General features: G+C 37.9%; 2 protein-coding genes and 1 long non-coding RNA gene across 4 annotated transcripts in view; 2 read left to right on the top strand and 1 right to left on the bottom strand.

Moving 5' to 3' along the window:
* The window catches only part of LOC115232839 (ubiquitin-related modifier 1), a 162889-nt gene extending 149289 nt beyond the window's left edge, over positions 1-13600 (top strand). Inside the window, exon 7 of one of the 2 annotated variants that reach the window (XR_003883663.1) lies at positions 13510-13588. The gene's annotated coding sequence lies outside the window, so the exon portion shown is untranslated. Of the gene's footprint in view, positions 1-13509 lie in introns of both variants that reach the window. The other variant, XM_029802975.1, reaches the window with a different exon arrangement.
* The window catches only part of LOC115232842, a 92540-nt gene that overhangs the window by 62582 nt on the left and 13166 nt on the right, over positions 1-16792 (bottom strand). The window lies entirely within an intron of this gene.
* Positions 13510-16792, top strand: part of LOC115232836 (phytanoyl-CoA dioxygenase) — a 105499-nt gene continuing 102216 nt past the window's right edge. Inside the window, exon 1 of the mRNA XM_029802967.1 lies at positions 13510-13617. Coding sequence (XP_029658827.1) covers positions 13615-13617 — 3 coding nt within the window. The 5' untranslated portion in view covers positions 13510-13614. The remainder of the gene's footprint in view (positions 13618-16792) is intronic.

The raw sequence follows: 16792 nt of genomic DNA, 5'->3' as shown, positions 1-16792 counted from the left end.
CTGGAATAACGTGGAAACACGGAATATGCCGAAAACGGCGGAAAATAGCCGAATGGGTCAACGACCAGGCAAAGAGGGCATAGGTAGATTCGACTGAGCCTCGTAATATCAAGCCCGCAACATATCGAGTACTTCTAAAGCGGTGTAGGTTACACACAAGAACCGCTGAAAATGAGCTTAAAGCGAGAACTTACGCTTTAGATGAAATCTATGGGAGCTGTAAGAGCTGTGTGTATGTGTTACTTTCCACAGCGCGCGAAATAATTTACGTTTGTTTACACGAACTAAAAAAAAAAACAGTCTTACTAAATATATGTACAACGATATCGTATACTTTAAATTGGTTTCGTGATATATCTATTAATTATAGAAGAAAAATATATTTTTTCAATTAAAAATTCAAGAGAATTATTTTTCTACACGAGAACGTGTAGATTAATACTGGATCACACGAACGAAAGCAAATGCTGTTAATAGAAGTTAGAAGCAAAAGCATGTAGTTTAAAAGAAGTGCATGAAACAAACACGTGAAGCATGTTTTATGTTTCGTATGAATAATCTCGCTTTTATTGTAAAAGATGTTCTTTGCATTTTGCAACGTTTGCGTTTGTAAATATATTCAAATTCTATAATATCTCTGATAAATGTAATAACACATATATAAAATCGCAATATACACAATCGTACTTATAATTTCGTTATTTATATTGCAAAATAAATGGAAATATAAGTCATTATATCTCCGATGCATGAGAAATAAATTTTTCAACTAATTTAACAAATTATGATGGAAATTAGAGTTGAGGTAAAATCGTTACATTAATTTGTGAGTTAAATCAATCGCGAGAGGTATCGGCCAATATTACGAATACATTACTAGTGGAGAAGCATTGTTCCTGAAAAAGAAATATCTTCTTTTTTTTCTCATCATATTCAAGAAATGCCGCGACTTATTACTAATTTGCGACCCATTGGCCATACTAAAGATCGAATTACGGGAGGGGACTCGGACTTGGAAAGCAACGCGGTCGAGCCCGGAATACGCGCGTATATAACAGCATGGTTTGATTCTCGCGGCGGAAAACCAAATCCCCTCTTCACGTATTTGCGAAACGTGCCGCCGGCATACGAATGCGACCGCGCTATCCGCCGATGATGCTCTTCTCTTCTCTTCTCTTCGTCCGTCACCATAATACTCGCGCTTTCATGCGTGTTCGTATATGCGTGTTCGCCGAGAGAGAGAGAAAGAGAGAGAGAGAGAGGGGGGGGGGAGACACGCACGGCTATCCGGCGGCGGCGGCAGTCGCTCGCGGTTTATCCACAGTCAATAAAGGCGACCTGTCAGCATGAATACCAAAAGCAGGGTAGGTCCAACGTGACGCCATCGCCATCGCCGTCGCCGCCGCCGCCGCCGCCCCTCGCCAGGCTCGGAATACAGGGGGTGCGCGCTGGCTGTGTTGCCGAGATTTACCGAGGCTCGTACATCATACGCACGTGCGTGCTCCGGCAGTATCGTAAATACCGAGATAGAGCCGTGTATTTCGCGTGCGCGTGTGTGCGGGAGATTACGTGCGTGTGGAAATGCGCAGCCACACATTTGCGGCTCGCGCGAGAGTGGATCCTCCGTGGCTCGTTGTGTCGGACATCGCGTTTCCGGGGAGACGGCGAATGTCTCGGATCTTATGATCTATCTCGAGTTCTCGCGTGATGAAATTTTTACTCAAGCGAAAAAAATGGACCTTTCGCGTATCTCTGATAAGGATATATGTTAATAAAGCAGAATTTTTTAATTACTTCGCTAATGCATCGCGCAATTTTTGTAATCAAATATGCAGCTGTAATTAAAAGGTAATAAAGTATAAATTATGCGAAAGTGCATACGAGTTTTATGCTACTATTGAAAAATACAGTTATCGAAACGTGCAATAATTTTGGATAATATCGGAAAGTTATGAATAATTGTCTGAGGAATGCAATTTAATATTGACGTTTGATATGCTACAGCATACACAATTAGATTACAATTCCAATATGAATCGAGTACTTCAGCAATAATGATATAATGTTAATGTGAATTACGCGCCGTTTAATTAATAACTATAACCGCCCAGAACCGTCAATATCACGTTGGTATTTATCATTATCCCCGCGAAAATTCTACGGAATATTAATTACCTATCAAGTTATTAATTCACTTATGTCACTCTCGGTGGCGCGCTCGCGATTTCGTGTCGCATTCGACTCTGCGGATCGATTTTGTACGATTGAAAAGAGAAATATAACACCGTTTTCTCATATTAGTGCACGTGTCTGCGAGAAATCGCTACGTGCAAGATGACAGGAAGGTAAAAGAATGTAAAGACGAGAGATGTGTGTTGATCGTCGTCTCCGTCACGAGCCCTCTTCTGTAGCTAGGACTCGGGGAAAATAAAGAAAACCGTTTCAATTTCCCTAATGTTCGTGTAGAGCCTGGCTTCTGCATCTCGTCCTCCTTCTTTTTCTCGAACCTTCTCTATCTCCTTCACCTCCTCTCTTCTCGTATCCCGTTTCAAGCCCCGTCACTTCGCTTTATTTGTCTTCCGCTTGCCTGTTCTTGCCCTATCTCTCCCTCTCATGAAGCTTTTCCACTTCCGCGTCGTCGTTTCCGCGGCTTTTCTACTCTCTCCCGTCTGACCCCCGTCCCCCTCGTCCTTCTCCCTACGTTTGTGTCCGGCTCACTCCATCTCAATCTGACGTAAATCTGCGGTCGACCCCATCCAACCTGAAGGACGAGAGAACCTTCTTCGGATAATCCGCGCGAGTCCGTAGTTTCCGGATAACACGACAAAGGGTGGAACTGCTTACGCCGATCCTCGAACGAGGATCGGTGAATGACACCGAGACTTCTTTACGAATCACATCGCGATTGTTTGCTAGATTAATGTTGGCTGTAAATAAACGGTTTGTTCAAATCCGGATAATGTGTCAAAGTCGTACTCGGACCTTACGTGCGGAAATACGCCGAATCGTGTATATTCTTTGAATTTTGAACGCAAAATATGCAATTGTATAAAGTCTTAAGATAAAATTTTTTTTATTAAAATTTAAAACAAAATTTCTTAAATGGATATCTATGAATTCTATAATTTCTTGCAACTTTTTAATTTTCGACGCATGTCTTGGCGATTATGCATGTATAATTTTGTTGAAATTAGCTGCTAGAATTATCGGCTACGTAATTCGAAATATATCATAGATAGAGACGAATAAATGAGATATGCGTTTTAACACGGTTCGAATAATTTAATCGTCGTATAAATCCAATATAGGTGTGTTAAACGACCATTGTTTAATTTTCTATAGTGGAATCTACAGCTATCTATCTCGTATTCAATTCCCGTTATCTTATTTTGAAACTAGCAAGCTAAATCTTTCACCCTTTTGTCCGGTAATTATTTTAGGATCAGCATGCAATCCTTTTGCGATGTAAGGCTGCGCAAGAACCTTGCGCATTTGCATATTTGCGTTTACGTGTACGCGACGTTTCCATAGTCTGCACGAAATCCTGTAATATAATTTCTGTAATTAAACTTATTGATCGCGTTCTCTAATCGTGACAAGGGCATCGTATTTTATGTATATACTCTTTGATTTATTTTAATTTGGCTTGTATCTTCCTGTAATTTTCTTTCTTTCTCTCTTCTACTGCGTTATTTTCTATATGCGGAGAGTAAGAGAGTGTTTTCAATATTAAAATCAAGACATTACAATTACCTATAAAATATGAATAAGTATGATAATTATCAGGATCTGTTTTTTTATAAAATAGTCGTTACAAATAGGAACAATCGATAAATTTTTCCAAAAATCTATTGCGCGCATGCACACACACACACAAACACACACACACGAAGAATCGGGTATCGTAAATACAAGCAGATCTTCAACGGAAGGATTGCGAGTGGCAGGGTACTCTCCGCGACACTAAGCTCGGCTAATGAAACGAATATATCATCATGGTCGTGCGGCCAAATCCGTTTCTACTATTACTACACACGCCGTTACGTCCCTGACGCCGTGCGTTAAGCGTTCCATTTAACGTCGTCTAAGCTCCCTGCTAAAGCGTATGTAACGCGTTTGCAATTGAATCCTAGTAAGTTACATAAATCCGCAAAATTATACTTCGAGGCTAAGTTGACTCTCTTATTTGAAATTGCGGCTCGTTGCATTTAAGAGCAAGGCAAGTGATGTGGTGGCATTTTGATAATGAAAAGTAATTAGAAAGTTTAATTACGATTTTTACACGATTATAAAGCGAAAAAGATTAACGATCTAAAGAGTCGAAGATATCGTTATTTATCTAAAAACTGATTGGAGTAAAGTTTAATGCTATAAAGATTTGAGAGCGTAAAAAATGTATTTAAAAAAATGAATGTATAAATAATAACGACTATATCTTTAAATATTATGTTATCTCTTTGTACTCATAATCCGAGATATTAAAGTTATTTTGTATATTTGTCTTTTCGAGAGTGAGTATTCAATTTCCACAGTTTCTTAAATTTGTTTGCCGCAATATCGTAAAAGTTCACGATTTTTAATTAAACTATCAGCCACAAGTTAAGAACTAAACGGCCAGTGAGCGAAAGTACTTCTCAAGCGGCTAGCAGTAGCGGATCCTTAACGACCACCCGGAATTGTTTGCGCCGCTGAAACGATTTAATGCAGGAAAGTCTCGAAGGTTACCTTCGGGGACTATGCGAGATAATACTCGACCGTCCCTTCTGGGACAAAATCTCTTCCGAAAGCTTCGTTACGTTAGGATGCGCTATCCTAGATGGGCGCATGCTTAAATGTTTACTAGAATCCTAGAATCACCATAGACTTGACTAAAAAGTTATTAAACAGATATTTTTGTGCAATTAAATTTACAATTAGAGTATATTTTTTAAATTCTGAATTTTTAAAATTTTTGTTTACTTATTAAATTTATGATAATGCGTTAAATGCTGTTTTTTTTTCTTCTTTCAAGAAGAAAGTATCTGCTAACACACAATACACATAACAATTTGTTAAAATATTTCCTTTTCCATGAATCCGTGAAATGATTGATGAATTGCCAACTAAACATTCGTTAATTAAAGTTTAATAAAATACTTTAATAAGATCGACTATCATTATTGATTTTCAAGCAAGTATTCGTCAAAAAATATCTGTGTATTTTTAATGTTAGAAAGTCAATATGAATATATATCTTTTAGGAATTTATTACTTTTACATAAATCGCTTTAGAACGTCTTAGATATTGGCAGGTCTCGACGAGAAGTTCTCCAATCTTCTTAGCGTGCGCTTCTCAAACTACCTCCGGTTGCAGTGGGTACGCTCAAACTCGATGATTGCGTTTGCCATTTACTGCCGTTATTTACCAGCGGTTCAAGAGACTCAGGAAAACATTCTTGACGATAGTAGGATCCAGAGAATACGGAGGTTTATGATTAATATAATTGATGATTTTAACAGTAATAGAGATCCGCATAAACAACAAACAGTTAATAAACGGGGAGAATGATATACGTCTTCACTGATTTCAAATATATTTCGTAAACCTTGAAAGCTATAGAGGGTTTGCTACTAATTAGGAAGAGCACTTCTGATCTACCAATTCCTACCACGTCTCTACCGATCCTTCCTAACTTCTCAATGCTACCCAAATTGCTGGAACTTCCCTCCAAGTTGCACTTTCGCGTGAACTTTATCAGCTAATACAATTTGTTTGACGATGTTCAAATGTTAAAGGTCAGAATAGCCAACTTTATATTAGATGTAATGGTTTGCTTTACGAATTATGATGATATATGAGCTATATATACAATCCGATCGTATAAATTCACAAGCGGTACATAAATATTTAAAACAGAGCTGAAACTTAAAAAGATAAAAGATAAACAATTTTTTTTTTTTATTGAAGAGTTTTTGTATTTTTCGCATAAATGTGAAAGAAATAGAATAAAAGCGCTACTTCTGTAATAAAAGTAAGTTCTCCAGGGAATGCTTGCATAAATCGAGTATGACTTCTTATTTAGTAGAGAAAACTTGTAGCAGTTTTCAGTTCCAGTGCACGATAAAATCTAATTAGAAAAGATATCGATTATCCAACTTATTCGTAGTTTTTTGGTATTCTTTATATTACAATGTCTCAAAAAGTCCCTGGACGCTTTTAGTGCGGCGACGCTCCTGGGAAACGGACAAGATAGATGCGAGTTACCGGTTGGGAAAATGTTCATTATTCAAATTATCCAGAATACAATAACCGTCGTCGCGTGATAGCTTTCATCGATTGAATTGCACAAGCATGTTGCAGCGCGCGATACCTTCTGCAAGACAGGCTGCATTAAACGTGTCCCATGTAGAATGAATTATGTTCAACTAGTGCTATAATTTATGTATACTTTTTTTTATTTTGCGGCAATACATAATAAATCACGTTAATTATCCTTAATAGTTGCATGATATTTCTGTACACTGTTGAAAATTGTATGTATGTATATAATAATATTTATCTGATATACAATTTTAGATTATCATAAAATTTTAATTTTTTTAAATTAAAATTTAGGAAACGCGTTTAAAAATTGAGCGTCTAATCAATTCTAACATTTATTTAAGACTTAAAAAATCCGAGATTTTATAATTTCAATATTTCAATTCCAAAATTTATTGCCCGATTTCGATAAAATTTGTTTTATGTAAGATATATTCTCCGTATTTTATTTTATTGACAGTTTGTGTTAATTTTTATTACACACTTAAAAAGTTATAGTCAAAATAATAACAAACTAATTGTTTCAATGTAATAATCTTCTTTGACCAATTTTATTTTTTCTGTCGTGAGAGATTCGAGGCATGAAACAGGCGCGTAGCTGTTCGTGTAAACCATATTTCACAGATTTCTTTCTTCGATCCATCTCTCTGTAGTTGAAAATGCCCGGAGGCGGCTGAGATTTTTTCCCCATTTTCGACGAGCGGACGTCGTCACTCAGGGTATGGTAATCGTTGACTGGCGCTTGATGTCCCTCATCAATCCGCGTAGAGCGCGGCATTCATCCTCGTATCTGTCGTGGCTGTCGCGAGTTTATCGCCGACAAAACGCGGCGGCGCCCGTTAACGACGTGAAATACGGTCGTCCATAACGAAGGGACTCTTTTTGAGCAAAACCGGCCGTGAGGGCGGCCGGTGTGGCGGCGGCCATATTTTTGCTTTCGCTGTTTCGTTTTCGCGCCCCGCGCCACGACGCGTTATGGGGCTTTAAAAGGGCATCGTAATGACCATTGCTCGGTGTTGATTAAAAAAGCTACATCCCCTGACGGGGAACGCGTGCGAGCTTCGTGCTTAACGATTTGGCATGCGTTTAGGGAGTTTTAAACTTGTGTCTTTTTCGAATCATTGAATAATTAACTATGCTGTGTGTGTGATTATAGATATAAAATAAATTATATACTTCTGATTTTTTTTTTTAAAGATATATATATATATATATAGATATAATTTTTTTCTAAATTTATATATATTTTATTACAAATCCATATATGATTAATGTCATATATATATTAATTAGAATTCATGAAAACACATTATTATTAGATTTTTTGTATAATTTTTTGTATTCTTATGTATTTATACATAAATAATTTTAATTTTCCTTTTTCTTGTTCTTAAAATAAAAAAAAATGGATATTCTTTTCTGATCGATGACTTATCGATTTGGCCAGCCTGTATTGATTCCGTCGATAATCAGGTATCATTGAATCTGATTTTAAGAATTGCAATAACCCAAATAGCGTCACACGATATGATATGCCTCGAAATTTCCGTACGCTTTTTAATAACATTAACGTAAAACGCCGTTCGCTGTCTGTTGTAATCTCGTGGTAACTTGCGCGCGTCATTTTACGGTAGAAAAAAAGAAAGAAAAAGGGGGAAGCACTCGAATCTCCATGGTAGTCGCGAGAAGAAACGATTTCGTCGACTATACTGTCTCGCTGATGTCGGCGAGAATGGGAATGCGCGCGGCGGAAAAGGAGTTTAAGCCGCGAGGATAATCCGCAGATTTAAAGTGTTGGAGCAATAACGCTGATACTTTTCGCTTGGCTGTCTATATTCCGCCCATCACGTTCATCATATTCACACCGACGCTGGACATCGACATTTCAATGTCCCCTTTATATCGGACTTGAACAACAGCGCACAAAGGTCGGAGTCTATCTTTCTCAACGGACGAGCGTGTCGACCGTAAGGGCTTATAGTTTTGGTGGGCTGGTATTTTTTTTTATTGCTTGATATATTGATATTCTTTTTTAATAAGGCCTCAGCATGATGATGATTATTTATTTGCTTAAATTTTCCGTGAATTCTTCCGAGAATTCATTATTTTACAAGACACCGAGTCAAGTGGAAAAAGATCTCTTCCGGATGGAAAAATCCTTCGAGAGATGCACACCATCAAATTTTGATAATATAATTAACTTTTATCTATTCAACGCTTTCATTTGTTTATGTAAAATTAAATTCTAATTGAAATATTATATGGAACAAAAATAATTTCTCGCTTTTCGTAAAGAATACGAAAATCTCATCGGGAATATCGTAAGATCTGCTTTCTATAGTCATCGACTTTCCGGGCGAAGAGAACGATGCCGGGGAAAAATTTGTTGACGTAGCTCCATGATGTTATCGCACAGGTAGCCTCGTAAAAAGCACACAGCAGAGGACTGACATGGTGGTCGAAAGGAAGGGCAGCGGGGGCGAACGCGAATCCGGTTATCGGTTACCCATAAATCGAAACTGAACGAGCTGACCGTAGTAGATGGGTCATCATAATCCGAGCGGACGATGCGTACGGGCATCGTCGATTGAAGCTGCTTGCAGACAAGCGAGAGTTGTGGTTTCGTGGGGAAAAAAAATGATTGCATGTAAACGCAATTGTGCGTTTATCTTTAAAGAAGATTTTAATATAATAAGAGAGTTTGACATAAAATTCATATCATTCTCTGATTTTTGCATTTGTTTGTTTTCCGACCTTTCGAAATTTTTATTTAATATTTTTTTTTTCATAATTAAGATATACATATTGTTATAAATTTATTTCTTATAAAATTATAATATAAGAAGCATTTTTAAAAATATATCATTGATTGAAACAGCAACTAAATGATTTCTTTCAGTAGGATTTTACTAATTTGCAGTGCTATACTTATAGCATGAGATGACAATGATAATACACATTTCAATGATTTCATTTATAAGAGAGTACATAATTCAGCTAGAAATATTCTATGAGGAATAATCGGACGGCAAAAATTGTAATGAATTATGTTTAAACTACCTTGATATGAATTTGACGGGTATGAGCTCTCGCACGGGAAGAAAAGACGAGCCGACGTTTATTCTCGAAATATTCGCCCGGATATATTTTGCGCTGTACCGCCGACGGGAATGGCGAGCGCGACGGCGTGGCGCGGCGCGGTGTCGGAGAACAAATGATTTAATGAGAGAAGGGCTGGAAACACCCGACAGTAGCAGCCAACCGGGAAATGAGAGAGGGAAAAAGGGACACGCGTGACGGCCGAAAGTGCGAGAGGGACGGAGAATATACGGCCTGTGCAAAGACCGGCCGCATGAACCCTCTGATGCAGCGAAATACCAATGAAACTTCGAATGCGGAGAGGAGGGGAACTTTTCGGGACACGATTCTCTCTCTCCATATCTGGCTATTACGCCACCGATAACATCATGCGCGGCGATTAACGCAGTGCTTTATCCGCGATTTTTTATTTGCTTATTCTTAGTTACATAATCAGATTGCGGATACATATTTGATTTTCCTTTCGCGAAGAGATCGTCTGTTTCGTTATTCCGCTACATCGAATATATGCAATCGAGTTGGTGGTTCTAAAATGCGGATCTTTCACGCAACGAAATGTTCGGATTGCGGCAATGACGCTTCCGCTCTTTGCGGGGATGATAATTTGACCAAGCTACGAGAGCCGCGATTACATTTAGCGAGGCTGTGCAAATCCCGCGGCTCCACAAACCAACTTTACCGCCCTTTAAATGAACGCGCTCGGTACGTGACGAAAATTTCAGATTCGTTATTGCGACGAACGCCGTGAGGAAGTTTCGACGTGTCAAGATTACACGCGCAACTCTTAGCTCTTCCGCGTAGCGGCTTGAATTCAGCGCGCTGATAAAAGTTTCTCGCTGTGTTTGAGTAGGAAGGGAACGTAGAAACGATAAACAAACGCGCGCGTATAACTCCGTTCCTTTTAATACTTACATTTTACGCGCGCGTGCATCTCGCGAAACTACGTGGCTCGTCACCTATCCACGAAAAAAATCTCCCCGACAACGATAGCGCATACTTTTTTTTACGGTGTCGAACAAATTTCCGTCGACGAGCGAGATCTCGCCGGAGACGAATATTTCGATGCTCCTCTCTCGGCAAAAATCCACGAACGCTCGACTCCGCAAAGATTCGCCTCTCGGGAATCGCGACGGGGGTGGCACTGTAAAACTTTTACGGCGTGCATTATGACGCGCAGCGTAGTCGGTTGCAGGAATGTAAAAAAAAAAAAAAAAGGAGAGAGCTAGACGCTAGCGTTACAACGCGAGATCTTGTCGCGCATAAAGCAAGCGTTATGATTTTCGCGCCTCCTCTCCCTCGTCGCCCGACGTTTATTGAAAGAATTTACAACGACAAAAACTTAATAAAGGCCGCGTGGCGCTCTTCGCTGCCAGCCAGAGTACTCGAATGAATCACGTAGCTCGGCAAAAATCCCCGGCGCTAGATTACAACAGGTGCACGTTGTAAAAATTACAACGCTGTTCATTACAGTAGGCAGAAGAGAGAGAGAGAGAGAGAGAGAGAAAGAGAGAGAGGGTTTGTTGCTAAAGAGAACACGGACGGATCGTATTCACAAGCGAATAGAAATGATACGAGTATATACGGACAAAAACGTACATGTGGCGCATGGGTTTTCACACACACATACATACATAAAATCTATCTCCATATACAGAGAATGTTTTCGGCTATTGTACCTACATCTACATCCACGTAGATATTCCGTACTCGGGTTCGTAGCTCGATTTAGCGACAGTTTATGCCACGGTGTGAACGCAATGTCTACATGCTTTACGCCTACACGTTAAATGTTTCTACAGAGCGATTCATCCAGCATTCTCGTTTTAATTTTAAACGCCTGTAACTTACGCCGATAAGCCATACACTGTTAATCACCAATATTATTTATTTATGATAATACAGATTAGTCATACACATATTTAGGAAAAAAACATTATAAAATACATATAAATTGTATTATTTTAAATATATAAATAATAATATTAAAAAATATTTTGCGATTATAAACTTTGAAGATATTACATAATTTGTATTTACACATATATATAATATTATTTACTTTGAATGTATAATAATTTTCACCAATATTGTATATAATAAAATTGAAAAAAAAAAATCTTTTGTCGTGATAATGAAGAGAAGCGAAACAATTGCTTGTCCACAGCTACTCTTCGAATCTCAAGTATATACAATTCGGCGATGGTGTAAATGAATATGCGAAATTGCTACGTATAACTTCTTCGGTTTTACGGAGGTGGAGATCATTTCAATTGCCGATAGTTTGTGCCGCACGCTGTACGCGCGCGATGAAGGGGCTCGTAATAGGAGCGTTGCTACCGATGAAATTAAAATGTAATTCCGCGCTCCGCATTGCGCCCTCGTAATCTCCGCGAGCATCCCCGGGTGTCGCGACGGCGAATACGTACATCACGCGGGGGTCCCCGCGCCAGGAGGGGTGGGGGGAAGAGGGGGATGCCCGTGTACCAGGGATGGGACGGGAAGCGCGGTTGCGGGACGGCTTGCGGATTCGTGAGTGGTTGCGAGGGTTGGCGCCGCACATTCGCTCGAAGGGACAGGAGGAGAGAGGGGACTACCGGGTTACGAGCTTAGCGCGTCGCTCCTGGGTTATTTGCATATTTTAATCTAACGGTAAAAAGTCGTGGGCAACGCTAGTTTTCCCATTAGTCTAGGGTAGAGAGGGAGGGAGCGACTTTAAGTATAAACGCGCGATATTGTACGCGATGAATGTAAAGAAGTGAATGTAGCATGCGTTTTTTAAATGACATAATAGAGAGCACCGATGTTGCCGCGGGTCATGTTACGGATATTAAATTTATCAATTTATATCAAATTTAACGGAAATATATTAACAAAAGAGAGATTATATAAAGTAAGAAAATTATAAAGTAATACTAACAGGATTATAATATTAATTGGAAATATATATTTTCTATCTCCCTTCCACTATCTGTGGGTGTGTGTGTATATGTGTAAGATGTATATATAGATAAAAATAAAATACACACATTTAATGTATTTATTAATATATTTAATACAAACATAAGATATATGTGTAAAAAAATTCAATTTTGAAGAAGCATAATAATGGCATTATTAATTATAAATTTACAAGAAAAAAAGAAAGAAATAGTAGATGAATTTCTTTACACATGATATCGTTGTTGCATACATACAAGCATTTAAAACAAATTTTTGTTTTCGTATTAAAACAAAATTTTATTTAAAAAGCTAATACATTAGATTTTCCGTTTGTGCACTTGTATTACATTCACGGTTAACGAAGTGAAATGTTGTTACGAGTGAATGTCAAAAAATTTGCGAAATGATCGTACGAAATGTAAGCTGTTTTCATTTGCCTGCATATTTCAATAATTGCTTTACACGTTTCGTTGAAATTCGATATCTGTAACTTTCAGCAATACAATCAAACATGTCACCAATTTTATTTGAAGCTGAACAACAGCTGACGGTCTCTTTACACGAAAGCTTGCGCACAATTTTTATTATAACTCGATTTGTATGAAATGACGAATCGCGCAACTCGCTATTGGATTTTTTTTTTTCGGAAAACTTATCCAAATCGTTTTTCAATTTTTATCCAAATTGACCGATTACCCCATAGCCATGCATACGAAAGTAATTACATTTTTGGAACGCCATCTGGAAAGGCAGATCGCGAAGGGCGCGGAAACTGGCGTTACGATCGGATTTTGAGAGAAATGAAATTGCAATTGGGAGCACCGCGTTCCGAGAATAACTCATATTTTTTCACGACTTGACCGATTAAACACTAATAAATCCTTATTCGTTATGCTTGAAAACTGTATAGACAATTGCATTATATTTTCATATAGAATATATAATAATTGGAACGAATAGCGTAATATATTTCTTACGAAGATTATTTTTCAATAATTTATAATTCAAGAGACATATTTTTTGATATTTTTAAAGAAACATTATCTGAATTTTACATGCTTTGTATACATTTAATAATAATCCATGTCGTAGAAATCGTTGATTGTAACGAATCTCATGTGAATAACGAGTGGAAGAATGTTTGAATAAATCAGTTTATATTGTTACAGGGATGGAAATATGATCCGATGAGAAGTCACGCCGCCACCACACTTACAGAGGAAAACGGGAAAGAGCCACATGACGAGGAATGGATAATGTAATAACGCATTTGTATGGTAAGTAAATGATGTATTATATAATAAATTATATCCCTTCTCCTCCATACATTATCTTAATTTATGATTTTAATTATATCTTAAAAAAACGTAAAATAAAAAGTGGCTACGGTTCCTCAAAAATGAGAAAGAAACAGTATTATATCTATAATTATATACGAATACGAGAGGGAGAGAGATTTCTTATTTACAAAAGAAAACTTTGTACACAGAGGTTATCCGTAATATATATTGCTCAAGTTTTAATCATTTTATAGCATTCTACGTAATATTTCTCCAATTTTTTCGAGAGTATTGATTTCTAGATAAATATTTATTAATTATCTATAACAGAAAGAAAGGGAATATTTATTTCAGCTATTTATTTAATATGTGTATGATTGCAAAACTAAATCGCTTAAAACAAAATACGAATGAATTATGATGCGTGAGATGAAAGCAAACAAATCTATGCATTTATAACGAGTGTTTATATGCTTATATTATGTGCTTTATGCTATAGATAAATTTAACTGCCATCAATATTTATGCGCTCATTTAATACTGTGTTAAATTAATAACACATGCGTGACTGATAATCGAATCGCGTGAGAGTTTACATAAATATTATATGTGAGGAGAAATGCGTGCATGTGTGTGTGTGGTGTGCGTTATATATAAATATGTTACAATTATATAACACACACATGTGAATATATACGTGTGTATTTTTAAAAATTTAATTATTATATTATCTGCTTTTTGAGAATTACTTAATATTTTTCTTTTCTTAATATTCTTATATTATTTCTTTAATTACTTTATCAAAAAATAATCGGTAAAAAATAAAAATAATTAATAATTTTGACGAAAATTTCTTATTATTTTATGGAAACGTGTAATAATACGACGATGAACATACCAAGAGAGAAGGACGTAAATTTTTAACGATTTTTCCTAAATCGAAAGTCTGTAATATCATGCATGAGAGTACAGTAAAAATGGTTTAGTTTTATCTTGGGCTATAACACGTTCCGGTAGGAAAGCCATCGTATCTGAATCCATTTTCCGGCATGGTCGACAAATTTCCGACTATCGAGCGCCATTAATTGATGGAATATATCACTAGATCGAGACTTTGCCCTCGCGACAACTGTTCTTTCGTATCTCAGATAGGGTCGGTAAAATCTCCAGATTTATACCGTCCCTCCAAAATCTTTTTGAAATGTTTATGGCTGTTCCACGTAGTAAATATCGTTCATAATTTCACTTTCAATAAAAAAGGGGATGGTCCAATGATTTGAATATCGAATTTGATCGCGCGTGTAATAGGTTAAAAATCAAATTTAAATCATCTTACTTTACGCTTTTATTAATCTTTTTTGACATTTTGATATATTAAAAAATCATATGAAAAATACTATGGAACTCGTCATAAGTATGCAAAGTGCTCGAAAGCCAAAAAAGACGGTACATTTTTGCGAGGAGTGTTGTATCTTTCAACTATATGACGTATCGCAGAGAACGAGAATATGCGGTTAATCCTATGTGCGATTAAAATTATAATTTAATCTAAAAGAATCACATATGTGCGCAACCCACATTTACGAGCGCGCGCAGCGCGAATGCGGTGAGATCGTAACCGTAAAATTTTGGCCGCTGACAGAAATTACAAAACGATGCAATGCCTTCGGTATAGTTTCTGCGCTTCCGCCTCTTCATCGCGCGCTTAAATAATTCATATACTCTCTCGTGTTCCTAGCATAATATTTCCCGACCTTTCCGCGTCGCAATGTGTACGTTTGTACGGAACCGGCGCCGATGGCAGAACGGAATGTGTGCCCGAGACATATATAAATAAAAATGAACGGGGAATATTTTGTCACTAGCGTTCAAAGAGTCTCACACAGACATACACGTACACACGTTGTTTATATGTCGTTTTCGCTTATATAATCCGGACCGTTCGTATGGCATTTACGCGGTTGTCTGTAAAATCAATCCCGTAGTCAATTATTGTAAATTATAAATTTATTAATACATTATTCAACACAGTAAGGTATATATATATATATTTGTTAAACGCGTGTTTGTGTTAAATAATTTGTGGGTGTTTGTAATTTATTAATCCGTGTACGTAATTACGAATTGCTTGTCCCTCGAGAGTTTGTAAGTAGAAATTATTTACTGCCAGTAATAAGAAAAGCATGCTACACTTCGAGTGTTCCGATCCTTATCGCACGCGACTATATCTAAATGCAAATTCTTTATGAAAATCTGGCGTGCCGCGACCGCCAGTAAAAAGCAACGATATTGCGGACGTACGTGGAGACCATCTTCCGGCTTAGTCGCCGAAAAGTGTCAACAGGAAGAAACGTTTCATTCTTCCTCGCCGTGTAGGTGAGATTCCCAGGATGGTTACGCTCGACATACAAGCGCGTATTAATTAAGTTGGCTTCTAATTAATGCAGAACCCACTTCGACCGCGAAGGATCGCTTAGTATGGAACTTCCCTTTAAGCTGTAATTACATTTACGGTACACGTGTCGGTGTATATCCGTCGGCACCTCGTGCCGCACAATATGAGGCCTCCACTTACGGAGGTTCACTCTCTTCCTGCCCGCTCTCCCTCTCTCTCTCTTTCTCCCTCCTTCGTCACCCGCACTTATCGCTCGCACTCTCGTCGTCACGCGTCCTCCTCGACATTTGTACGAGTAGGATATTCGTTCCGCAGTCGAGAAAGCTCAGTTTCGGCTGGAAGGGTACGCGCTCTCGTATAAGAATATTCATCGTCTATCCTGAAAATGGCATCCGGGCATTTTCTGCGGCGCCGCACGGCATGAGTTGACGGTAACGCGTGGCGGCCGTCATCGTCGTCGCTGAGAAGATTCCCCGACGAGAGCGCGTGTTCACCGGCGCGTTAAATAGATCATGCGAAAGACACGTTCCGAATCACTGACGCGATAACGTCAGCCTCGTCGTGTATGTGCCAACGACCATGTCACTCACCATTTCTCCCTTATAACGTCGCCGTTGGCGAAAGCCAACACTTCGTGTAATACTGGCGCCAGTACTCCCCGCTTTGTGCGTGATGCATGGTTTGCATTTCTAATTTATTTATAACTCTTAATTGGAATAACCTTGATCAATGGTGGACGATAAAAAATAATATTTTAAAAATAAATATACTTTAAAA

Source organism: Formica exsecta, unplaced genomic scaffold, assembly GCF_003651465.1.
Source record: "Formica exsecta isolate Colony F162 unplaced genomic scaffold, ASM365146v1 scaffold15, whole genome shotgun sequence".
Lineage (NCBI taxonomy): Eukaryota > Metazoa > Arthropoda > Insecta > Hymenoptera > Formicidae > Formica > Formica exsecta.
Note: the sequence above shows the minus strand (reverse complement) of the source record. Positions and strands in the feature narration are given on the sequence as shown.